At 44.2% G+C, this 27,329-nt stretch overlaps 1 protein-coding gene across 1 annotated transcript in view; it reads right to left on the bottom strand.

Moving 5' to 3' along the window:
• The window catches only part of APC (APC regulator of WNT signaling pathway), a 192,579-nt gene that overhangs the window by 22,552 nt on the left and 142,698 nt on the right, over positions 1–27,329 (bottom strand). Inside the window, exons 9-12 of the mRNA XM_045020885.1 lie at positions 20,455–20,544; positions 8,925–9,303; positions 7,610–7,705; positions 2,468–2,607 (exon numbers count right to left, since the gene is read on the bottom strand). Of these exons, the coding sequence (XP_044876820.1) occupies positions 2,468–2,607; positions 7,610–7,705; positions 8,925–9,303; positions 20,455–20,544 (705 nt within the window). The remainder of the gene's footprint in view (positions 1–2,467; positions 2,608–7,609; positions 7,706–8,924; positions 9,304–20,454; positions 20,545–27,329) is intronic.

Genomic DNA, 27,329 nt, shown 5'->3' with positions numbered 1-27,329 from the left:
TAATGCTTTATTCTATTTGAAAGATGGGATTGAAAGATTTCAGATTATATAAAGCATTTGTTTATAGTTCTATCTCTTCTTGAAATAGCTTCCACTAGCAATGTGCCTAATTTGAAGCAAGAGGAAAACAGCAAGATGGTAATCAAAATGAAGTTATTTTAAAGTTCAATATAATATCTTGCAAAATTCTGAGGCTAGAAATTAATAAGGGTTTGTATCACTTGAAAGTGAGTCACATGATACATTTCCATTTTTTTAATTTGAATTAGCACTCACTACGTCCTAAACACTTTTCAAACACTTAAGAATGATGGTCCATCCTTCAAGATGCTCACAATTTAAGGAGATTTTCCAATTATTTTTCTTTTTAAAAAAAGATTTATTTAATTCACATAATGAAAAATATTCTTAAAAATAGTATAGGTAATATAAAAGCTCTTATGATTAAAACACAATCTGGCTTAGCAAGGCACATTTCCACTATTTAGTTTTGTTTGTCTATCTGACTGAAATGTGTAAAACAAACAGAGAGATTTTAAATTTGACAGATAGGATAGCAAAGCCTTTAATAAAAAGGGACCCATTTGTCCTGAGGCTTTATCAGAGGCAAATCCACATGCCCACTAGGGAAGTAGTTGCCCTCTTTACTGAGGGCATGCTGTAACCCTAAGAACCCCTCAAGGCCAATTGGCAAAGGGTTTCACTGTTCTGTAACAGTAACTCCTATCAGGCCTGAAAAACTCAGCATACTGCTTTCATGGCATTTACCCATAAATGATGTCATTTACGAGTTAAATGAAAGCCAGGATCACGCTGATCATTAATATCACCATGAGATGTATGTACAGATACTACGTAAAAAGTTATATATGCATAATGAAAATATGTTCCTAAAGTTTGAATCAAGGCAAGATTGACAAACAGGTTTTTTCCAGACAAAGGATGTATAATTCACTTGTCTGCCTTGGTTCACATGTAAATTAAGCATTGTAAGCCAATGCAAGGGAAGCCCTATTCACACAGGAAGTCAACATGAGGATGTAAAGTCAACATGAAGTCAGCACACCAGGGAATAAACCGTGAGGGGTCAATCCTGTCTCTGGGGACCAAAAATGGATTTTGGGGAATACAAGGAGAAGGCAAAAGGACATCTCTTTATTCTGTATCTGATAAAGTAATAGGGCAGGGTGATTTCATTTATGAAAATGGGATCCCAAACTGTCCCAGTTAGGAGCACCGTGAAGGACATTTAGGGGAGAATAAACTGCTTTAGAGGGTTAGTCTGTTAAAGTTAAGTCTCTAGAAAGCATGTACTGATTTTGTTTTTATATGTAACCTTTCTTTCTGTTTCCATTATCCTTACTCACCATCCCTTAAGTCTTCACTCTTGATAACAAATTTGTGATTGTTTCACTATAAATATATCTCAATGCTGTGATGTTATATAGGCGCTGATCCTCACTTGAATGATACAGGTTGGTATGTACACTATCCCCTGGAGGACAGAAAACCTGGTATTTCTGTAAGTAGCCAGTTACAAGGGCTGGATGTCACAGGGGAACACTTCAAAAGGGGCTGGGGGTGCACCTACTGTTAACCTACAAAGCAAATTAAGGGCTAGCATTGCCCAGAGGAGATTGTTTGGGTGGCTAACAGACTGGAGGTGTCAGGGAACTGATTCTCAATTCAGCACCAGCAAGTCTCTCTCTCACTGGAGACAGGGGCAGGGCTAGTAAGACAACTCACAGTCCTGGGCACACCGAGAAGTGTCACAGCTGTGTAGCTTCAACCAGATTCAGTTGCCTCAATCCCATTGCAAATTAGACAAAATGGTGGACATTTTGAGTAAGGGGAAATTATTAATATAATGGGAAAGAGAAAATACTTGCTAATAACTTTGCTTAATTACAGACTAATTTCCTTAAATGTACACAAAAAGATAGTTACAATGAATTTTTACTATATGAAAAGTGTGAAAGATAAGAAATCAGCCATTTGTTAGCAAAAGGGTTGCAAAAAGGGTTGCAAAAAGTGATCAGACTGAAAATTTTGTAAAATTACCATTTCTTAATTTTAATTCAAACAGTTACAGCTTTAATAAAAAATCCACAGAAAATTAAATCTTTCTCAATAGATTATGTGTTGTAAACTTGGGGAAGATAAACTATATTCTTCATACAAAAATAAAATGAAGAGGATTAATCTCTGCTTGAGTGACAAACTGCATTTAACCTCATTTAATAAGAGAGGAGCTATTATGCTTATAATGTAATATACAGTCCTTGTTGCATGTTAGGAGTAAAGTACAATGGCAGAGTTGTTGGGAAAATTCTGCTCTCTGCCCAGCTTCAGTATGCTACCCCTAGAGATTCTCCCTCTCACTCTAAGAACTAAAATTTAAACTCAACTCTCTAATAAAAATATTATAAAATTAAAACTTAGATGCAAATCTAATTTAAAAACCTACCTTGTTTGCCACATCTCCAAAAGTCAAATTTGTTAGAGCCATTCCAGCATACCGCCTTAATGTAACACTGTAGTGGTCATTTGTAAGCCCATACATTTCGCAATCCACCTGCAACAGCTCTGCAATAGCCTGCAAACCTCCTGCATAAAGAATATAATTGAAGCCAATGTTAGGAGTACAGTATTTTAGTCTTCCTTCTCCGAAGTGGAGAGAGAATCGTAGTAGCAGGTTAATTAAACAACATTAATACCACATGCAGACTAATGTCAATTTCTGAGACACGGTCTCAATTAAGAATGTATTTTAGGCAGCGCTGGAGGTATCACCTACTGCTGAGGTTGCGAAACCCTTTCCATTACAAGACACTGTTTTCAGTTTATCATAACTTTACTAAATGTTTACCATTCAGGCTGAAATTTACCATATCATGTGTCAGCCTCAGATTGAATTTTTTTGGAAAGTTTCATATAAAATGGCTCAGCCATTGCTGAGAATGAGGATAGGGAAAAATACACCATTTTGCCCATATTAAAATTTCTTACAATTAGGGCTGTCAAGCTATTAAAAAATTAATAGCAATTAATCACACTTAATAATAGAATACCATTTATTTACATATTTTTGGATGTTTTCTACATTTGCAAATATATTGATTTCAATTACAACAGAATACAAAATGTACAGTGCTCATTTTATATTTATTTTTGATTACTAGTATTTGCACTGTAAAAAAACAAAAGAAATAGTATTTTTCAATTCACCCAATACAAGTACTGTAGTGCAATCTCCTTTTCATGAAAGTTGCACTTACAAATGTAGAATTATGTACAAGAAAACCTGCATTCAAAAATAAAACAATGTAAAATTTTAAAGCCTGCAAGTCCACTTGGTACTACTAGTTGTTCAGCCAATCACTCAGACAAACAAGTTTGTTTACATTTGCAGAAGACCACATTGCCTGTTTCTTGTTTACAATGTCAACTGAAAGTGAGAACAGGCATTCTCATGGCACTGTTGTAGCCGGCGTCACAAGATATTTACGTGCCAGTTGCACTAAAGATTCATATGTCCCTTGATGCTTCAACCACCATTCCAGGGGACATGCGTCCATGCTGATGACGGGTTCTGCTCAATAACAATCCAAAGCAGTGCGGACTGACGCATGTTCATTTTCATTATCTAAGTCAGATGTCATCAACAGAAGGTTGATTTTCTCTTTTGGTGGTTCAGGTTCCGCACTTTCCGCATTGGAGTGTTGCTCTTTTAAGACTTCTCAAAGCATGCTCCACACCTAGTCCCTCTCAGATTTTGGAAGGCACTTCAGATTCTTAAACCTTGGCGCGAGTGCTGTAGCTATCTTTAGAAATCTCACACTGGTACCTTCTTTGTGTTTTGTCAAATCTGCAGTGAAAGTGTTCTTAAAATGAACATGTGCTGAGTCATCATCTGAGACTACTATAACATGAAATATATGGCAGAATGCGGGTAAAATATAGCAGGGGACATACAATTCTCCCCCAAGGAGTTCAGTCACAAATTTAATAACTGCATTATGTTTTAACGAGCGTCATCAGCATGGAAGCATGTCCTCTGGAATGGTGGCCGAAGCATGAAGGGACATACAAAAGTTTAGTATATCTGGCAAGTAAATACAGTAACTCCTCACTTAATGTTGTAGTTATGTTCCTGAAAAATGCGACTTTAAGCTAAACGATGTTAAGCGAATCCAATTTCCCCATAAGAATTAATGTAAATAGGGGGGGAGGTTAGGTTCCACGGAATTTTTTTTCACCACACACACACACACACACACACACACTTACACTTACACTTTTAAACAAACAATTTAATACTGTACACAGCAATGATGATTGTGAAGCTTGGTTGAGGTGGTGAAGTCAGAGGGTGGAAGAGGGTGGGATATTTCCCAGGGAATGCTAAATGATGAACAAGAACAGCTGAGCCCTCAATGGTTAGCACACTGTTGTTAATGTAGCCTCACACTCTACAAGGCAGCAAAAATGGAGGGAGGGGAGACAGCATGGCAGACAGAGACACACACCCTGTGTGTGTGTGTGAGACAGAGAGATGTGCATTGCCTCTTTAAGTATGCTGACCCCACTCTAAGTACATTGCCTTTTTAAGTAGATCAGCAAGTTGAGACAGCAGCGGCTGACAGCAAGCTCCCTCTGTCCTGAGCCCTGTAGTGTGTCCCCCTCCCTCCCATGGAGATGGGGTAAGAGGAGAGCCGGAGCAGGGGGACACACCCTGACATTAGCCCCCCCCCACTCTCCCCCTTCCTCCTTACAGCAAGCAGGAGGCTCCCAGGAGCAGCTCCAAGGCAGAGGGCAGGAGCAGCATATGGCAGTGGGGGACAGGGATAGCTGAACTGCTGGCAATTGATAGCTTGCTGGCCAGCTGCCGCATAGGGAACTTAGGGGAGTGGGGAGCTGATAGGGGGGCTGCCGGTCCACCCTGGTTCCAAGCCCCCACCAGGTAGTTCCAACAGGCTGCTCTTTCTGCAAGCAGTGGACAAAGCAGGCGGCTGCCAAACGATGTAATAAGGGAGCACTGCACAACTTTAAACGAGCATGTTCTCTAATTGATCAGCAACATAACAACGAAACAACGTTTACCGGGATGCCTTTAAGTGAGGAGTTACTGTACCTTGCAATGCCGGCTACAAAAGTGCCATGCAAATGCCTGTTCTCACCTTCTGGTGACATTGTATATAAGAAGTGGGCAGCATTATCTCCTGTAAATGTAAACAAACTTGTCTGTCTTAGCGATTGGTTGAACAAGAAGTAGGACTGAGGGGACTTGTAGGCGCTGAAGTTTTACATTGTTTAGTTTTTGAGTGCAGTTATGTAACAAAAAAATCTACATTTGTTAGTTGCACTTTCACGATAAAGAGACTGCACTACAGTACTTGTCAAGTATCAGAGGGGTAGCCGTGTTAGTCTGGTTCTGTAGAAGCAGCAAAGAATCCTGTGGCACCTTATAGACTAACAGACGTTTTGCAGCATGAGCTTTCGTGGGTGAATACCCACTTCTTCTTGCATCCGAAGAAGTGGGTATTCACCCACGAAAGCTCATGCTGCAAAACGTCTGTTAGTCTATAAGGTGCCACAGGATTCTTTACAGTACTTGTATGAGGTGAACTGAAAAATGTATTATTTTTACAGTGCAAACATTTGTAATAAAAAAATATACACTTTGATTTTAATTACACTATATATGAAAATGTTGAAAAACATCCAAAATATGTAATGAATTGCAATTGGTATTCTATTGTTTAACAGTGCAATTAAAACTGCGATTAAGCGCGATTAATTTTTTTGATCACAATGAATTTTTTTTTAGCTAAATTGCGTGAGTTAATTGTGATTAATTGGCAGACAGCCCTACTTACAACCATTTCATTAAGCAGCACTCATACCTGCATGCTCTGGAGCAGAGATTTCAAATTGGAGTGGGTGGCCTGTCACTCCGGTATGAAGGACAAGCTTTTTGCTATCCTCATGAAAATCAACACAAATTTGGCCAACATGTAAGTTACTCAAAAACTGCTGTTTGCACAAACTCAGTTGAGGCTTATTAGGGCCAGGCAGCTAAATTCTCTGAAGAGTCCATCTGAGCACGCATTATCCCCACAAAGCGCCTATGTGCCAGCTAGACTGAGCACGTGCCATCCTCACAGCATGACTGAGCAAGCTCCACCCCAGGGATGTAAGGGCTGAGCAGCACTTGTGATTCAGTTGCTCCTCCCAGTCAGGGGCGGCTCCAGGCCCAGCACGCCAAGCGTGTGCTTGGGGCGGCATGCCGCAGGGGGCGCTCTGCTGGTCACCGGGAGGGCAGCAGGCAGGCAGCCTTCAGCAGCATGCCTGTGGAAGGTCCACTGGTCCCACGGCTCTACCGGAGCCGCGGGACCGGTGACTGGCAGAGTGCCGTGCTTGGGGCGGCGAAATGTCTAGAACCGCCCCTGCTCCCAGTTGCCAGGGGCTGCCTCTGGTGCCCAGACAGTGAGAAGGAAAAAGGGGATGCACCCAGATTCAAATCCAGAGGAGCAAGGAGCTGGAGGCTGGTCGGGGGCAAGGGTAAGAACAAATGAGGACAGGAGGAAGAGGAGCAGAGTGGGACAGAGATAGGAGCCAGTGAGGTGGAAAGGAGAAAGGGGTAGTGGTGGTGCAAAAAGGTCTATTACCATTTGAGAACACTCTCCTCCAAAACCCAGAATTAAACCCAGGATTTACCATTCCTCTTCTGTCAGCAAACAGCTGCATAACTCATTGGAAGTGTGCATCTAATCCCCTCGAGTGGCTGGTTCACAGAGAGGATAATAGTGTACTACTGCTATCAGTTACACCTTCAGTTCAAGTGGCAGAGGTCTGTGCTGTGGATCTAGAGGTTCCAGTCCTGCTGGTGACCTGTGTGTGTGTGTGTGTGTGGGGGTCAATATGTTCAATAGATGTGTCTTCTTGTTTCAATAAGTTTTTTTAAAAATGTAGGAAATTACACATAAAACTACATTAAAAGAATGTTAAGCTTGCAAAGTCAAGCATTCAGAAGTTAGGAAATGCCAGAATTCTTAACTTCTGCAACCCTAATTCAGCCCCTTGTGCATGTGTATTATCATACCACCTTTACATCACATTTTCCCACAGGATCCTGCCTCATTCTGTGCACAGGATGAACCATGTTCTAGAGAACGAATCAGGGTTGTGTAGTGAAAGAGGCTATTACCTGCAGGGCCTTGCCTCATGTGTTGCAGAAGCTGGAAAGTGAATAGTGAATGAGGCAGAGGACTGCAGGAAGAGAAAAGATGGTTTCATGGTTAAAGCTGTTGAATGCCACCCTGGAAAACTGAATTCTATCCCTGCCTCAGTCACAGAGTCACCATGTTATACTGGGTAAGTCTTTGAAAACCAAATTTGTAAAAGTGAGCACTAACTGTACTCCTAATTTTCTGGGTGCCTAAATTAAGACATCAGAGGCCAGATTTGCTGAAGTATTTAGTATTTGCTGAAGTATTTGATCAATCTGAACTGGTAACAGAGAAACCTACTGGATTTCTATTAAGTGTACAAGAAAGGAAAGTTAAAACTTCTCAACAGCTGTATAGAGAAAAATATTTCATCTTACCAAGCTCATTCATCGCATGCCTGTGTTCTTCATCAAATGAAAGTTTCATCAGAACACAAACTGCAGGACAGATCTGATGTTCAACTGGAGCTGGCCCTGTCCCCGAAAAAGGGCAACAATTAATATTGACGTGGTATATTAGAAGGGCATTGTCAAAATAATACGCCTTACCAAGAGATTCAAAGTTTAAGGTAAATATTTAGATCACTTTTTCAGGATTTGGATCACTGAGAAAATGCAAGAGAAGACAAAAGTCACTGATCATTCTAACAAAAACAATTTCCATGCTCACAGACTTACGAGACACAAATTTTAATGCTAAGGAATTTAATTTCCTAATTATCTTGACAATGGCTTTGGAGTGTAGAGAGTGGGATAGGTTAGGTTTTCTGGCTGGGTTTAATAATGCAGTAACAAAAATAAATTTGTCTTGTTCCTTCCTTCTGAAGGATAATCAGCATTATCTCAAACTAGGAGCATTTGTAGTTCTAAACATTTTTGTACCAGATTTTGTCTCGGCCACAGATTGTGTTAGGATGTCATCATGAGCTTTGATTCTGCAGTCTGATCCCTGTAGTGAGATCAGATTCCATCTTGCACCTATGCCAATCCCACTGATTTCAATGGTACTTCTTGTGGGCATGAAGAACTACCAACATAAAACATATTGGAGGATCAGGGCCTGTTTTTGTAATTTTCCCTTAAATCAGAAATGCACTTAGGGAAGTTAAAGGGTTACATAAACTTTCAAACCTCTCTGAAAAAACTTCATTTTACATTGACAAGGCTGTGATTGTATGTCAGAAATATCAAATATCAAACTGTGTTATACTGAACTGATTGGAACAAGATTGCTCTTTTTGTGCCTACCTTAACCTCCCCAACAACCAACCAAACAAGCAACCAAAACAAAATGGGATGAGAAAAAGGTAGGTTTAAAAAAACAACAAACTTTTGTGCATTCAGTGTTCAGAACATATAGTAAAACAAGACAAAATAGCAGTGAGCATGAATACAAATTTGTATAGGGTATACAAAAAAAAATCACTGGGATTATACTTTTTATGAGATAGGCAGTCAATGATTTAAAGAGTAGTTTTCCACAGAGCATTTACAGACAGCACGTATTACAGATGAGACATTCTGTTTTCAGATATTACTTCGATTTTTGTTTTAAAAAATTTCATATGAAAAAAAATCCTTAATTTAGGAGTATTTCTACCATACCAAAAATTCAGCTTAAAATGGAACTCACGGTTTAAAATTTTTTGTATAATATATTGTTAGCCATTTTTTAAAGCATTATGAGACATACTTGGATTTTTGTCTTGATCCATGCCTTGTTCATGTGCCTCCTGCCATTCCCAACATGTTTCACAGTAAGCTCGTATCTGTTCCAAAAGATGGAGTACACGGATTTCCCTTCTGCCTCGCTTATCGTCAGGCTGTGAGTGAATGATGTTATGCAGTGCTGCACTGGCTCTGGCACGGGCCTCCTTACTGCCCCGAGAGTTTCCTAACAACACAGAGTCTTTATCGTTGCCATGTAAAAGCTGGATGAGGAGAGGAAGACATCCAGACTGACGCATGGCTATGCAGCTGTCTTGGGAGCTAGACATAGCTAGCAAAGTTCGTGACATGTCATCCTTATCATGAGTACCAAGCATTGACAACAAAGAATACACCATTTCCACCTGTAGGCCAAATGATTTTAAAAACACAGTTACATTTTCTATAAAAAGATACATCAAATTGAAATGAAGTGATGGATGATATATAAAAGCAAGGAAAAAATTCCCCCCTCCACCCTCCCAGTTGCGCAAGAATCGGTATCATTTTAAAAAAATAATTGCATAATTATTACTGGTTCCTTGCTGTTTAAAACATTAATTATAATGAATCCACTTGGTAGTAATGTGAATGAAATAACAGTGATATCTGATATATATTTTTGTTCATCTAGATCTCTACTGAACAGGTCTGGATTTTCATTGTACTAAAGGATTAAAACAATAGCATATTAATGAAAATGTGCTACCCAATAACGTTTTAGCCTGAGCAAGCCAGGATATGTCTACTATGAATTCTCTTTCTCTCAAACAGATATTTATCTACATGAGTAATACTTTCATTTAAAGGCTGCTCTCTGATGACAAATAATTTGCTAGAGTGCAAATTAAATATGCTTATAGAGCCACAGTTTCCAAGGCCAGAAGACCCATTGTGATCATCTAGTCTAACCTCCAGTACAGCACAGGCCATAGAACTTCCTCAAAATAACTCCTAGGACAGATCTTTTAGAAAAATATCTAATCTTGATTTTAAAATGGTCAGTGATGGATAGGCCTCTGTGTCTGTCACAGATTCTGTGATTTTCTGCGACCTTTGTGACTTCTGCAGGGGCCAGTGTGGCTGACCCCAGGACCATCCAAGCTGCTGGCTCTGGGGCCAGCTGCTCAGGTGGCCCCTGGGACAGCCACACCAGCCACTGCTCCATGTTATTAAGTGAGTCCCATATCAGCTGCTCCATTAACTTAAACAGGATCAATCACAGACTGACAGGTCTATAATTACTGAGGTTGTCCCATTTGCCCTTTTTAAAAATTAACAGAAACATTAGCTTTTTTCCAGTTTTCTGGAACTTCCCCAATGTGTCAAGACTTATTGAAAAATTAACATTAATTGTCCAATGAGCTCCTCAGACAACTCTTTAAAAACACTTGGATGCAAGTTATCTGAAAAAACGGTTACCTACCTTTTTGTAACTGTTGTTCTTCGAGATGTGTTGTTCACGTCCATTCCACATTCGTGCACGCGCACACCTAGTGTCGGAAACTTTTCTCTTAGCGGTACCCGTCGGGCTGGTGGGGCCCCCCTTGAGCAGTGCCACTGCGCCGTGCATATATACCCCTGCTGGCCCGACCCCCTCCAATTCCTTCTTACCGGCAACTCCGACAGAGGGGTAGGAGGGTGAGTGGTGGAATGGACGTGAACAACACATCTCGAAGAACAACAGTTATGAAAAGGTAGGTAACCGTTTTTTCTTCTTGGAGTGCTTGTTCACGTCCATGCCACATCAGGTGAATCACAAGCTTACCTTCGGAGGAGGGTAGGAGTCACAGAGCAATTGATTGGAGGACTGCCACGCCAACCGCCGTGTCCTCTTGGGCCTGCTGGTTGACTGCGTAGTGGGTCGTGAAGGTATGCACCGACGACCAGGTGGCTGCTCTGCAGATTTCCTGGACCAAGACCTGTGCCAGGAAAGCCAATGAAGCTGCTTGCGCCCTGGTTGAGTGGGCCACGACTGCCGGGGCCAGAACACCTGCAAGATCATAACACTCCCGAATGCAGTCTGTAATCCAGGAGGAGATTTGCTGCGCCGACACTGGAAGGCCTCTCATCCTTTCCGCCACGGCACGAACAGCTGCGTGGATTTACGGAAGGGCTTGGTGCACTCCAAGTAGAACGCCAACGGTCGGCGGACATCCAGGGAGTGCAGATTGCGGTGATTCAGGTCCGCATGGGGTTTGGGAATAAACACTGGCAGACAAATGTCCTGGCCTAGATGGAATTGTAGGACCATCTGTGGGAGGAACTTGGGGTGTGGGCGGAGCTGCACTTTGTCTTTATGAAATACTATATATGGCGGCTCCAAGGTGAGTGCCCTCAGCTCAGATACCCTTTTGGCCGAGGTAATGGCCACCAGGAATGCCACATTCCAGGAAAGTTGGAGGAGGGAGCAGGTAGCAAGGTGCTCGAACGGGGGCCCTATAGTCTTAGAAAGGACTAAGTTGAGATTCCATGGGGGATTGGGGGGTGTGAGTAAGGGAACACCCTCTCCAGTCCTTTAAGGAACCGCCCCACCATCGGGTGGGAGAACACCGAGCCCCCTGAAAACCCCGGGTGGAAGGCGGAGATGGCTGCCAGATGCACCCTGATCGAGGACGGGGCCAGCCCCTGCTGCTTGAGGTGCAGTAGGTGCTCTAGAATGGTGGGCACCAGAGCCTGGCGTGGCTGGACCTGTTGGGGCCCACACCACCACAAGAACCTTTTCCACTTGGCCAGGTAAGTCGCCCTGGTAGAGGGCTTCCTACTACCAAGTAGAACCTGCTGCACAGGAGGGAGCACTGGCTGTCCAAAGCATTCAGCCACAGAGCTTCCACACCATCAGATGCAGTGACTGCAGGTCGGGGTGGAGGAGCCGCCCTCTGTCCTGTGTGATGAGGTCCTGGTGTAGGGGCAGGATTACTGGGGCTTCCACTGAGGAGCGTAGTGAACCAGTGCTGGCTGGGCCAGGCCGGGGCGATGAGGATGACCGCCGCCCCGTCCCTGCGCACCTTGAGCAGGACCTTGTGCACCAGAGGAAGCGGGGAGAAGGCGTATTTTAATTCCCCTCCCCACGGGATCGCGAACACGTCTGCTATTGAGCCCGGGCTGCGGCCCTGGAACGAGCAAAACTGCAGGCACTGGGCGTTGCCCCTGGCGGCAAACAGGTCTACCCGGGGAAACCTCCACTTGCGGAAGAGCGAATACACGATGTCTGCTCTGAGCATCCACTCGTACATGCGGTACGACCTGCTGAGGTGGTCCGCAAGTTCGTTCCGCACCCCCAGGAGATGTGACACCTCAAGGTGAATGGTGTGGGCTATGCAGAAGTTCCAAAGGAGAGCCTGGTGGCAGAGCGGTGAGGAGCGGGCTCCGCCCTGCTTGTTTAAGTAAAACATGGCGGTCGTGTTGTCCATCTGAACAGTCATGCTGTGATCACTCAAAATGGCGTGAAAGGTCTGGCAGGCTAAATGAACTGCCCTGAGCTCCTTCACACTGAGATGGAGCAATCGCTCCGCTCCCAACCACAAGCCCTGAGGTTTCCTAGGTGAGCACCCCATCTGAGGTCTGACAAGTCCACCACAAGCGTCAGGTCCGGCTGTTGTGTAGCAAAGGGGCTGCCTTCGCAAACCATAGTCTGGGACAGCCACCACCGCAAGGAGTCTAGCATGTCCCCCGGGGCTGTCACTACCAAGTCCATGGGTCCCTGCCTGGGCAGTATACACAGGCGAGCCAAACCTGCAGCGTCCTGAGTTTCAGTCTGGCATGCTTGACCACGTGTGTGCATGCTGCCATGTGGCCAAGTAGCCTCAGGCAGCATCTGGCCATTGTAGTGGGAAACTGGCACAGGGAGTTCACTGCTTGCTGGATGGCCAGGAATCGTGATACTGGGAGGCTCACCTTTGCCTGTACCACATCTAGGCCCACCCCTATAAATTCCACTCTCTGTGTTGGAATGAGGGTGGATTTGGGGATGTTGACCAGGAGCCCCAGTGTGCGGAATAGTCTCAGGGCCACTTGCACGTGGGACCGAACCTCCTCTTTAGACCAGCCTGCCAGGAGTTAGTCTTCGAGGTACGGGTAAACTTGAACCCTCTGCCTCCATAAGGCTGCCACCACCGCCATGCATTTTGTGAACACTCGTGGGGCTGTAGCTAGGCCAAAAGGGAGAATCGTGAACTGGTAATGTTCTTGGTTCACAGTGAAGCACAGGAATCAGTGATGCACCGAGTGGATGGAGATATGAAAGTACGCGTCCTTCATGTCGAGGGCAGTGTACCAGTCCCCCGGATCCAGGGAAGGGATGATGGTGCCCAGAGAGACCATGCAGAACCGGGCCTTGACCAGGAACTCGTTGAGCCTGCACAGGTCCAGAATGGGATGAAGGCCCCCTTTGGCCTTGTGAGTGAGGAAGTAGCGGGAGTAGAACCCTTTCCCCCTTAGGTCCTTTGTTACCAACTGTACTGCCCCTGCTTCTAGGAGCATGCGAACCTCCTTTTCCAGGAGGCGCTCATGAGAAGGGTCCCTGAAGAGGGATGGGAAAGGGGGGTGGGAGGTAGGCAGGGAGGAGAACTCCAGCCTGTAACCGCTTTGCACTGTGCGTAAAACCCAACGGTCCAACGTAATACTGGACCATGCATGGGAGAAGTGGGACAGGCGGTCCAGGAAACAAGGGGATGGATCCGGTGATTGGTCTAGTACGCTGCCCTTGAGCGCACCTTCAAAAGCCTGGTTTAGGGTCGGGCTGAGACTTATGTTGGCCTTGGCTCCGGCCTGGCCTATTGGAACTATTATTATTATTATTATTGCGCCGCCTCTTGTTATCCCCATTTTGCCTGCGGTAGGGCTCCTGCCTAGGACGAGGTTGGTAGTGATGCTGAGGAGGCAGCTGCGGCTTGAAGGGCTTTCTTTGGGTCGCCGGCGTGTGCATACTCAGCGACTTGAGTATGGCCCTCAAGTCCTTGAGGCTATGCAGCTTTGTGTCTATCTGGTCCGAAAAGAGCCCGGACCCTTCAAAGGGGAGGTCCTGGAGCGAGTTCTGGACCTCAGGCAGCAGACTTGACTCCTGCAGCCACGCTGAGCGTTGCATGACCACACCAGACGCCATTGTCCTGGCTGCTGCGTCCGCCGAATCCAAGGACACCTGGAGAGAGGTCTTCGCTATGGCCTGGCGTTCGTCCACCAGTGCCGTAAACTCCTGTTGGGAACTCTGCGGGAGGCTGTCCTTAAACTTCTCCACTGCCGCCCAGGAGTTGAAGTTATGTCTGTTGAGGATGGCCTGTTGGTTAGCAATCCTCAACTGGAGGCCCCCTGAGGAATACACCTTCCTGCCAAACAGGTCCAGGCACTTTGCTTCCTTGGCCTTAGGGGCCAGGGCCTGCTGCCCATGGCGCTCTTTCTCGTTTATTGCCGAGACTACCAGGGAACATGGGCTTGGGTGGCAAAACAAGAAGTCGTACCCCTTTGACGGGGCGAAGTACTTGTGTTCCACATCTTTGGCTGTTGGGGTGCTGGAGGCCGGGGTCTGCTATGTAGTCTTATAGTTCGACTGTATGGTCTTAATAAGCGGAAGCGCTATTCTGGATGGACCCTCTGGGCTCAGGATGTCCACCATGGGGTCCTCCTGCTCCACCGTCTCCTCGGCCTGTAACCCCAAGTTATGAGCAACCTTACGCAATAGCTCTTGGTGGGCTCTGTGGTCTATTGGTGGAGGTCCTGATACCGCTGTGCCTGCCACCGCTTCATCTGAGGATGACAAGGAGGTCAGCAGCTGCTCCGCTTCCTCCTGCTGGTCCCCTTGGTCCCCCCTCCCCTGAAGGAAGGGCTTCCAGCTCGAGCCCAGACAGCTGATTCTGGGGCAGCACCAGACTCGGTGCCGGTTTCTCCGGTCCCGTGCTCAGCGATGGTGCAGGCGGTCTGGACGCCGTAGCTTCCTGCACGGAGGAGCATCGGTGCGGAGACCAGGACTGGTGCACCGAGTAGCTGGCCCTAGAGGGAGCCACTTGCTGCTGGTTGTAGGCCCAGGAGGTCCAGAAGGGCCAGTGTCCCGGCGGTCCCCACTGGGGTTGCCATCCAGCCAGGTGTTCTCTGCTGTCCGGTGCCGGTGTGGGTAACTGTACTGGCCTGAGTCGGCGCCGGATTCTGGTGACGTCGAGCGTGAACGCCACGGTGGTGCCATCGATCTGTGCTGGCGGGAGGTCAACTAGTGGCTTCTTGCCAATCGGGAACGGGACCGGTACTGCTGCTCGTGGGACCAGTATCGGTGCTCCCGAGACCTGGACCGGGACCGGTGACTTCCGGAAGCCTTCGGCGATGCTTGGCTCACCTTCTCCTGGTGCCGGTCTCTGGAGGGTGCTGGAAAGCATCGGGTTCCTTGCACTAACCCCGTGTGCTGACTCGCCTCTGGCACCAAGGCTTCCCTCTGCGTCAGGGGTAACTGAGAGTCCGCAGACTCGACACTTGACCGGGACCAATGCCGGGAGCGATGCCAGCTTGGTGACCTCGAACGGTGCACCATTGCCATCTTTCCCCTCAACGGCATCACGGGCCTGGGTGCTGGAGGCTTCTCCCTGATCAGGAGGGGGCTCACCGCCGACAACCTGATGAGGTCCTTTGCTGCCTCAAAGATGTCAGGTGAGGAGGGCTGATCTATTACTTCCTCAAGCCCATCGTCCTCACTTAGTTCACTTATGACCGGACTCAGATGGACTTGTGGTGCCAGTGCCACGAGTACAATGTCCATTCCGCTCTTTCTGGTGCCCAGGCCCTTAGATGGCGCCAGTCTCCTTTGCAGGGAACATCTGTGCCCTTCTTTTGATTTGGTCTTGGGCCGCACCGGGGAGGATGAGCGGTGCCAGGGCCTACTTTTCTCTGGGACCGACGGCTTGCGGTGCTTGACCGGCACTGGGTCTCTTGATGACTCCGGGGCACTCCGCACCGAGGAGGCTGGACCCGGTGTCGGGTGCTCCGGGCCCGATGGCTGCAGCGCTGCCTCCATCAACAACTGCTTCAAGCAAAAGTCTCTCTCTTTCTTTGTTCTAGGCTTAAACACCTTGCAAATCTTACACCTCTCTGTTTGGTGCGCTTCCCCCAGGCAACGTAGACAGGAGTCATGGGGGTCACTAACCGGCATAGGCTTGCGGCACATGGCGCAAGCCTTAAACCCGTGGGCCTGCGGCATGCCCCGTGGCGGGTGCTGGAAGCCTCCAAGCACCTAATCTATTAAGTGTCCACAACAATAGAATGCTAACGAACTGATGGCAGCTAAGTACTCTAAAGCTAAGGGATTGCTTCTTGTACGAGAGCAAGAGGTTGTTTCAACACCACCATGGACGGTAAGAAGGAACTGGAGGGGGCTGGGCCAGCGGGGGTATATATGCACGGCGCAGTGGCACCGCTCAGGCAGGGGCCCCTCCGGCCCAATGGGTACCGCTAAGAGAAAAGTTTCCAATGCTCGTGCACGCAACGCGTGCACACCTCATGTGGAATAGACGTGAACAACACATCTCGAAGAAGAACCTGCTGATTTAAAAATGTCTCACTTCAGTAGTTTCTGTTATCCTCCTCCAGAGATACTAGTGGAATGGAAAGAGTGTAATAATTATAATATGGAGAGACTAGATCAACTGTTTCTTCCCCAAATATAGAACAGAAATATTTATTGAACACTTCTGCCTTTTTTGCATTATTATTGATAATTCTACCATTTCCATCTAGTAATGGACTGATATAATTGTCAAGATTCTTTTTATTCCTAATACATTTAAAAAACTCCTTCTTAGTGTCCTTAACTCGGCTGGCCATAGATTTCTCCTTGTGTCCCTTGGGTTTGCTTATTAATTTTCTACAGTTCCTACCTTCTGATTTATATTCATTACTGTCAACTCCTTCTTAGTGTCCTTAACTCTGCTGGCCATAGATTTCTCTTTGTGTCCCTTGGCTTTGCTTATTAATTTTCTACAGTTCCTACCTTCTGATTTATATTCATTACTGTCAACTTTATATTCATTACTTTCTTCTATTTGTTATATAATTTAAAAAAATGTTTTTTTACAGCTGCTTTCATTTTCCCTCTAAACCAGGTTTGGTTTTTTAACCAGCACAGCCTTCTTCTTCAGGTGTGGCTTTTGGGGCATCTAGTAAGGTGTTCTTAAATGAGTCCCAATTATCATTCACATTTTTCTGATTAAATTCTTTCTCCCAGATGATCTGGTTCATAATTGTTTTCAGCTTTGTTTTCAGCTGTCCTTATTAAAGTACCAAATATACATATTACTGGGATACCAAATTCAGAGCACCCTAGTGGATTTCACTTCTAAGTATTAATTTAGGAGGGATTCTTGAGGCAGTCACATAAAAACATTAAAAACCCATGGTTTGAGAAGCTACTCGTAAGTGGGCTACCCAGTTGGGACAGGGAAGAAGCAGTTGATGAGTCTCTGCAGAGTGATACATCCCATATGTACCAGCTAGACAGGAAATCAGATTTGCCAAATACTAAATTAGATCAGATTCTCTAATCCTAGCTAAATTGCTGCAAATGGTCACAAGTTCAACAAAATATCCTATGACATACATGAGAAAATCTAACATCACTGAAGATAAGATCAAACCACTGTGTTGTACAAGATTTAAAAGTTTGAGTGCGTCTTGGTAATTTATACTAGATTGAGTATTCAGAAAATCACGTATTTTACTAACAGTATGATAATCAATGAAATCGCTGAAAAAGTAGAAGTATTAAACATTGTAAAGTTCTATGATCATATGGATCCACAAACTACTTAATATTAAATGTAAAAATGATAGAATCAAAACCTGACAGAGCAGTGAGCCAGCTTTGTGACAGTACAGTGGCAGGTGCCTGAGAAATGAGGTTTAGAGACCCTCACTTTCTGGACTGGAAACAGTCAAATATGTTATGGAGTTGGCATGCTTGTACTCAAAAGAGAATGAAAGCAATCTGCTTAATGTATGCCTCTGGGCAGACACCTGAGGCAGCAGCTTTAAAGCTTGTCTACACAGAGATGTTAGTACACAGCAAGTTAGGGTGTGAATTTACAGCATACTAGCTAGTCTACATTAACTTACTCGTCACTTTACTGTGCAGTAAGTGTCCACACAGGGAATTAGTGTGTAGTAGTTAATGTGCTATAAATTCACACCCTAACTTGCTGTGCACTAACTTCCCTTTTAGGCAAGCCCTTACTGTCTACCTCAGAGACTAGGTGACCATGGTCTACAAGAAAAGGATTATGTACGTTTGTACAGCCTAGTGCAGTGGTGGGCAACCTGCAGCCCGCGAGCCGCACATGGCCCATCAGGGTAATCCTCTGGCGGACCGCAAGATAGTTTGTTTACACTGATCGTCTGCAGGCATGGCCACCTGCAACTCCCAGTGGCCACGGTTCACCATTCCCGGCCAATGGGAGCTGTGGGAAGCGGTGGCCAGCACGTCCCTGTGGCCCGCGCTGTTTCCCGCAGCACCCATTGGCTGGGAATGGCAAACTGCGGCCACTGGGAACTGCAGACGGCCATGCCTGCGGACTGTTAATGTAAACAAACTGTCTTGCAGGCTGCCAGCAGATTACCCTGATGGGCCATGTGCGGCCCATGGGCCGCAGGTTGCCCACCACTTGTCTAGTGACTCTAGACCAGTGGGTCTCAACCTATTTACCATTGTGGGCCACATATGCGACCCACAATGTGTTATGTGGGCCGCATCCAATACTACCTGTATGGCCCCGAGAACGTCACGTGGGCTGCAGCTCTGTGCTGATTGGGCTGCAGGTTGAGAACCACTGCTCTAGACTAAGCTCTCATGGCCTGCTCTTAGCACAGTTTACTTAGTGGACAGCATAGTCTACAATAATTGCATAAAATAAATAATAATGTATTCACTGGCATATGAGTGTTGTAAGGGTTCTCTACAGAACTCCTCTGAAACCATGTCCCTGACATACTATGGATTCATTCTGGGAAAATCTCCCATCTCTAGATGATTTTATTTATTTATTTTAAAGAATCAACAACATAAAATTCAAGTACTGAGTACTGAGACATTGGAGAGAAATAGTTTTGATGTCCAAAAATCCTACTGGTGACGTTGTGTCTCATGAAGAAGGCTCAGACATTGAGTCTTCTTCAAACATTACTAAACTAATATTTTTAGTCCTGCTCACAGGCGCCAACTCCGTGGGTGCTGCAGGGCTGGAGCAGCCACAGGGAAAAATTAGCGGGTGCTCCGCCCCCACTGGCAGCCAAACTCCCCCCACCCCCACCGCACCTTGTCTTCCCAAGTGCACCGCGTGCCCCCTCTTCCCCGCTTCCAGCGCTTTCTGCCCACTGCCTAACAGCTGTTTGACGGCACTCAGGACTTTCTGGAAGGGAGGGGGAGGAGTGGGGACACGGCCTGCTCCAGGGAGGAGGCAGTAAAGAGGTGAGGCAGGGGCAGGGACTTGGGGGAAGGGGGTGGAATTGGGCGGGGCGAGGTGGTGGTTGAGCACCCATCGGGCAGAGGGGAAGTTGGTGCCTATGGTCCTGCTGATATGGAACCAATTTCTATCTACACTAGAAAGAAAATTGGAGGAAGCCTTCTCCACTTCTCCTACCCCACCATTTTAAAAAAAAATATTCTGTATAGATTGCACTTAACATTTCTAATACAATACTCTGTAAAGACTTAATGAAATGTTTAATGTAATCAAAATATCTTTGCTACCTCTTTGGTACACAAATTGTGTGATTAATAGTAATGTTATACATTTTTGCACTTTTAAATAATGAATATTTAATACAGAAAGTGTTTTTTCTGCCCAACACACAGTTCACAAAAAAAGGAACTCCTTAAAGTCTTTGCATTGATGTGTCTCATTTACCTGCTGCTAAGAACAAATGCATGCTGGAAATCTACTTTTGGCACAAAATGAGGTCCACTTGAACCTATCTTCATTTAAAAAATGGAAGTGAAGTTAGGAAATTTTACTGAAATGCTAAATTCCCAGTTTCCTTTAATTTAACACCTCTTCAGTCAAACGAGACTGTTTCTTTCACATACTGTAACTATGTTAGTGACACAATGTTGATTTAGCAGCATCAATGGCTCAGGTCACATTTTAGAAAGTTTCTCAAAAACGACATCTATTTCAAGAATTCAGTCTCGTATGAGCATTTCAAATACCAAAAAATTGGTCTTTTGGATGGGTTCATTTTCACCAATCATCTGGATCATCTAATAATAATACAAGATTTTAAGGTGCTCCAACAATTTCCTGCAATCAAATTTTATTCATTACAAATAATTCTACCAATGGGAATTCATATTTTCATCTAAAATTGAAGGATTTTTAATGCATATTTTTAAAAGCCTGAGAAAAACTATTTAAAAAAAATTAATTCCATGAAATTAGTATGTGTGGAAAGATCATTCAGTGAATATAATAGTACTGGTAGAAACAATGAAGTTATTGTATTAGTAAAAATGTAGCGTTAGCGACCTGTGGTTTGTAATCTTCGGTTACCTTGGTACCCAGATGACTTGTCAGTCTTCGAGGAACTGAATAGGTACTCATAACACTGGCTGTTTCATGGTCCATTCGAGCAGTTGAACCCTACAAGTTTAAAGAACAATGAGGTAGCATCCAAAAGTCTTTTACTGAAGGGCCAACTGTTGACTATTTTAGTTTCAGCATTTGACCATTTAGTCATGTTTGCAATCATAATTTGTCACCCTGTGTTTTAGTTAACAATACAGTTCCAATACAGTTTGGAAGTTACTTAAATAAAATTCACAAAGAGGGCTTATTACTCATTTGTCCCTTAATTCTCTCTCAAAGCAGTTCTACAAAATTAATTCTAATTATTGAATGAGTTTTAAAATAACTACTTTTATCAAGAGAAAGGAGAACTGAAATAAACAACAACAACCAGCAGATAAAAGCAAGAACAAGGGACTACAAACCAGACTCTGCTTTTAGGCCAGTTTATACAGAACAAGTAGGAATTCTGTATCAGTGATATTACAGATCCGGACCCTGCTTCTCACAACCTCAACCACTTCAGAATACAACTAGTCATTCAAAAATTGACAAGGAAAGAGATTCTGTGGGGTCAAAAAGGAAAGCTGCTAGGCAAATCTGTGGTGGACACAGTTCTGGTTTGTCGAGCGAAAAGAGGTTAAACAGTGTTTTTTAACCTTTTTATTTATTGGAGACCCTCTAGAAAAACACTGTGGATGGGTGCCCCCTTTGGCTATAGCTTGACACCATCAAGTTGTCACCATCACTTTCTTTGTCCCCTTTGTCTCTTCCCTGTTCTATATTCTTCTCTTTTCTTCTTCTTGTCCTATTTTTTTATTTTATGGCTTCTGTGTATATATATATTTTTAAAGTTCATTCTAGTTGTTTGCTTCTGATCCCTGATAGTGCCCTTCTCATTCACTTAATGGAAGGTTACATGCTCTTTAGGGCATCTAAGAGTAGCTCTATTGAGTTGGACTGCATGTTACCTCACGACTCAGCTGAGTGTCACAGCAGCAGAGAATTTTAGCTGAGTTGGTGCATGGGCCTGCAGACCTCTACTAGGTGAGCTTCTCTCATAGTAGCTACCTACAATAGAATGAAGGCAGGAGACTTCCAAGGAGCTTCCCATCCTTTGACCTGTAGCTCTGGTAACACATTACTAATGGGACATAGTAAGGGGACGATGTATCCAAAATCATGCAGTCTCCACATTCAGGCCAGCAGCACAAAACAAAAACTTCTAGTTCTTCCAAAAGTTAAAAGATTAAATTCTCTCATGCTTTTCTAGGCCTCTAGAAACCTCCCCCACTAGTTTTAGAGCTCCTTCTCCCTAAGGCATAAATGCTTTTCTTGCAGTTCATCAAAGGAACTCTTATACTGACCACAAGAGTCACAGCAGAGAGACGTTAGACACTCTTGCCCATCTGGGGCTGAATATTCTGCCTCTGCAGAAATCTCAGATCCCTGCTAGCCTGGACGTCAGGAGGTAGGGATCTTGGATAGTTATTGCAATTTGCTTCTGTATTACCAGTGAAAATATTAACATAATCAGTCAGCGTCAGACGTTATTGATAAGACCAAAGGATAATAATCAAAATTTTATTGTTTTAAGATATGGCTATTTTTAGCAGCTTTTAAAAATTATGGCTATTCCCTATTTAAAACTAGAATAGGGAGTTAAAATCTTAATCTCAAACCCTACCACCAGGCTAAACGTTTAATAGAACTACACCAAATCAAATTCAAGTTTTTTATACTCTTAGCGAGCCTCTTTAGCTTTTTCTGTTCTCAAGTGGTTCCCCTCCTTCTCAGCAAACAAGTGAGAGTGATTAAAGAGAATCTGTTTAACAGAAGAGAGACCTATCAAAGATACGTTGCATACTCGTACAGTGGGTACTGCGATAGAGACTTAGGCTTTGTCTGCACTAGCACTTTTATCGGTAAAACTTTTGTCGCCCAGGGATGTGAAAAAAACCACACTCCTGACCAACATAAGTTTCACCAACAAATGTGCCGGTGTAGACGGAGCTATGTCAACGGGAGATGCTCTCCCACCAGCATAGCTCCTGCTGCTCATTGGGGTGGTTTAATTATGCTGGTGGGAGAGCTCTCTCCCATCAGCACAGAGAGGCCACATGAGAGACCTTACAGTGGCACAGTTGCAGTAGTATATCTATGCAGCTGTAAGGTCTGTAGTATAGACATAGCCCTATACCAAAACCACACCAGTATACTGCCCATCTAACTAATTCTACCCTTTAGTCATCTAAAAATTAAACTAGAATCAATTGGCTGTTATATTAATTAAAATTTGTAGGTACTTGAAGGGTCTTAATGTTGAAAAAACAAACAAATAAACAAACAAACCCAAATTGTGATGGAATCACAGATGCAAATCCTACAAGAAACATGTTATTTTACCAGATTAAGACACATTTAAAAGCCTGCACCAGAGTAATTTAAAATATTTTAAATGTAGGTTTTTTTTGTTTTGTTTTTTAAATATACTAGTTTTAAAAGATGATTCAAATTAGAAACAGAGAATGAGTAAGAAGTTCTTTAGTATGATCTTAGGCCAAAATTTTCAAATATAGGTGACTAAAGTTAATTACCTAAATTCTTATTTATGCACCAAAGATTGTCATAGATGCTGCGCACCCACCACTCCGTTGGCATTACAGGGGGCTATGGTGCTCAGTTTCTCTGATTATCTGACCACTGGCTAAGTGACCCCAATCCTGCAACTGATTGTGCAAAAAATAAAAATATATGTATAAAATTATTAGCATAATTTTTAAAATAAATTATTTTCAAACTATTTTATTCACTCAAGATCATTTTTTCCCAAACAAAACATTTTCTCAGACCTAATTAATAGCTGTTTTAAATGAAACCACGATTTCCTTGAAGTGCTTTATAAATAGCCAATACAGTGTAAGAAAAACAACTTAGTATTTCTTCCATTTATGGACAAACAGAAAATGATCACAACACAATTTTGAAAAACAATTAGAAAATGAACATAATAATAATACTTAGACCTTCTTAACACCTTCCATTCAAGAATCTCAAAGTGCTTTACAAACATTAATGAATTAAGTCCTACAATATACTTGTGAGGCAGGGAAGTATTCTCATTTTAAAAACAGGGAAAACAAACACTGATCAGATAGTATGTAATGGAGCCAAAAATAGACTCTTGACTCCTCAGCCTGTGTTTTAGCAAGACCATCCCTGCCTACGGTATACAATTTGTTTGTGAATAAAAACAGTTCTACAGTACAACAGAATAAAGTGAAGTTACATATTGAATAGCAGAATAACTACTGCTCAGTTTGTAAATTCTATCAGACCCTACTTTTGGTCACATAATCTCATTGTAAAATTTGCCCCAAATTTAGATTTTACAAAAACAAGGTTTTACAAAACTTGGAAATACTTCCATAATTTTTAAAAGTCCATCTGAAGCAGTTTTATAAACAAAAGGACCACCACTCCCCTGCAGTATTTGCCACTTAAACATTACAGAACTCTGAATTTGAGTGGGGAACTAACTATAAATAAAAGTTTCAGTTGGGGTTTGTCTACACAGGAAATCTTTTCAGTTATACTGAAATAAGAGTGGCTCTTTTCAGCTTAGCTTAAATAGCTTCTAAAGCAACATAAACTAAGGCCTGGTCTACACTACGAGTTTATCTCAAATTTAGCAGCGTTAAACCGAATTAACCCTGTAACCGTCCACACAATGAAGCCCTTTACTTCGATATAAAGGGCTCATAATATCGATATCTGTACTCCTCACTGATGAGGGGAGTAGCGCTGAAATCAGTATTGCCATTTCAAAGTAGGGTTAGTGTGGCCACAATTCGACGGTATTGGCCTCCGGAAGCTATCCCACAGTGCACCATTGTGACCACTCTGGACAGCAATCGGAACTGGGATGCACAGGCCAGGTAGACAGGAAAAGCCCCGCAAACTTTTGAATTTCATTTCCTGTTTGCCCAGCGTGGAGCGCTGATCAGCACAGGTGACCATGCAGTCCCAGAATCAAAAAAGAGCTCCAGCATGGACTGTAGAGAGATACTGAATCTGATCTCTGTATGGGGAGATGAATCTGTTCTATCAGAACTCCGTTCCAAAAGACGAAATGCCAGAACATTTGAAAAAATCTCCAAGGCCATGATGGTCAGAGGCCACAACAGGGGCTCAACACAGTGCTGCATGAAACTTAAGGAGCTGAGACAAGCGTACCAGAAAGCCAAAGAATCAAATGGACGCTCACGGAGGGAGGGGCGACTGACAACTGTAGCTATCCCACAGTTCCCGCACTCTCTGAAAACCATTTGAATTTTGGGCTGAGCTCCCAAAGCCTGAAGGGTCAAAAACATTGTCGCAGGTGGTTCAGGGTATATGTCATCACCGCCCCCCCCCATCTGTGAAAGCAAAGGGAAAAAAATCGTTTTTCGCCTTTTTTCACTGTCACCCTATGTCTACTGGATGCTGCTGGCAGACATGGTGCTGCAGCGCTACACAGCAGCATCCCCTTGCCTTGCCTTGCGGATAGCAGATGGTACAGTATGACTGATACCCGTCATCATCCCGTGGGTGCTGCTGGCTGGCCTCGGTGAGGTCGGCCGGGGGTACCTGGGCAAAAAAGGGAATGACTCCAGGTCATTCTCTTCTTTAAGTTTTGTCTAATGGAGATTCAGTCCTGCCTGGAATATCATGGCAGCTGGAGGCTTCTGCCTCAGGCTGCTCTCCCAGTCAGCAGCACCGCACGGTCGCGCCTACTCTAGCCTACTCCTTGCTACCAGGGCTCACAATCAGATACTTAGATCTCTACATTTTGCTGCAAATAAAAAAATTAAGCTGCCGTTTAGAACTGTCCTCCAACATACATATCCTGGGACATTTTGTATTTTACCAGTGTCAACCAAAGGCCCACACACAAATGGAGATTCAGTCCTGCCTGTGCTTCTATCCTAGCGCTTGTCACAGATTCCCATTTTCAGCAAGTGCAGAATGGTGGTTCACTCTACTTCACTGTAAGCCAACCGCTCTCCCCTCTCCCCTTTGATCTCTGCGTGCAGTAAAGTCAGTGTTGTTTCTTATTCATGCATTCTTTATTACTTCATCACACAAATAGGTGGGGATAACTGCCACGGTAGCCCAGGAGGGGTGGGGGAGAAGGGAAGCAATGGGTGGGGTTGTTGCAGGGGCACCCCCTAAAATGGCATGCAGCTCATCATTTCTGCGGGATGTCTGGGGCTCTGACCCAGCGCGGCCGTTTGCCTCTCTGGTTCTTTAGTAGGGTTGCCTGATATTCTAGGCAGGACTGACTCTCCATTAGACAAAACTTGAAGAGAATGACCTGGGGAGGCATTCCCATTTTTGTCCAGGCGCTCCCGACTGACCTCACCGAGGCCGGCCAGGAGCACCCATGACAGCAGCAGACGGTACAGTATGACTGGTAACTGTCATTGCCAACTTGCAAAGCAGCATGTGGTACAGTAGGGCTGGTAACCGTCTTTGCTAACTTGCAAAAGGCAAGGGGATGCTGCTGTGTAGCACTGCAGTACCGCGTCTGTCAGCAGCATCCGGTAGACATATGGTGACAGTGAAAAAAGGCTGAACAGGCTCCATGGTTGCCATGCTATGGCATCTGCTCGGGCAATCGAGGGAAAAGGGTGTGAAATGATTGTCTGCCGTTGCTTTCACGGAGGGAGGATTGACTGACGACATTTACCCATAACCACCTGCGACAAATTTTTGGCCTCATCAGGCATTGGGCTCCCAACCCAGAATTCCAATGGGCAGGGGAGACGGCGGGAACTATGAGATAGCTATGGGATAGCTACCCACAGTGCAACGCTCCAGAAGTCGACACTAGCCTCGGTACATGGACGCACACCACCGAATTAATGTGCTTAGTGTGGCCGCGTGCACTCGACTTTATACAATCTGTTTCCAAAAATCGATTTCTGTAAAATCTGAATAATCCCGTAGTGTAGACATACCCTTAGTCACAAAAAGTCATTCTGATTCTAGAATAAGTGTCCACATGGGGAATTACACTGGTATAACTATAGCAGTTTAAAGTCACACCTTTCATTATACAAGTATAACTTTTCCATAGAGACAAGCCCTTATTTCCCTTGTCCAAGATGAGAGAAATTAAAAAATTAAAGAAAATTTGTAAACAGTGAAAAGTATAGTAGACATCTACAATTCTTTCAGTTTTAATAATCTAAGGTATAATTATTAATATATGGCTAATACTATTTTTATGTTGACAGCATCTCTTTCAACTCAACTTGATTTCAAGTTGTGATCTCAGGGTTACACACTCAGTGTATTTTTTTTATTCAAAATGTGCCAAAAATGTTACACTATTGATAAATTGTAATATGTGCGTTCTACCCAAGAAGGTAAAAATGGCAAGTTGGAAACGCTAGATATTAAAGCCCATTATGGTGAAGACAGAAATAGCACATATTTTTCCATTCTGTCCCAACAATTATATCAACCCTGACCTGGACAGGCTATTTTCTTCAGAGCTTAGAGGTAGTTAACATGCTAACTGAGTCTTTTGGCCCCTTCTACTTTGAGGTTGCTAAGAGGCCCAAATCAAACCCAATTATCTTTATTACTGGTACATTAAAGACTGAACTGAAAGCACTACTACCGAAAATAGGTAGCAACTGATTTGACAAACTGGCAAGAGACCAAAGTTAATAACTTACATGCTTCTTGTGTAGACTCTCTTCTCTCCCCAATTCTCATGTGCGCTCCCTCCCTCCACCCACCTTGCTTCAATCCCATTCTTGTGTAGCATCTTTCCCTACAATTTCCCCTTTTATTCTCCTTCCTTTTAA

Source organism: Mauremys mutica, chromosome 6, assembly GCF_020497125.1.
Source record: "Mauremys mutica isolate MM-2020 ecotype Southern chromosome 6, ASM2049712v1, whole genome shotgun sequence".
In the NCBI taxonomy this organism is placed as follows: Eukaryota; Metazoa; Chordata; order Testudines; family Geoemydidae; genus Mauremys; species Mauremys mutica.
This window is presented reverse-complemented; position numbering and strand designations above follow the sequence as displayed.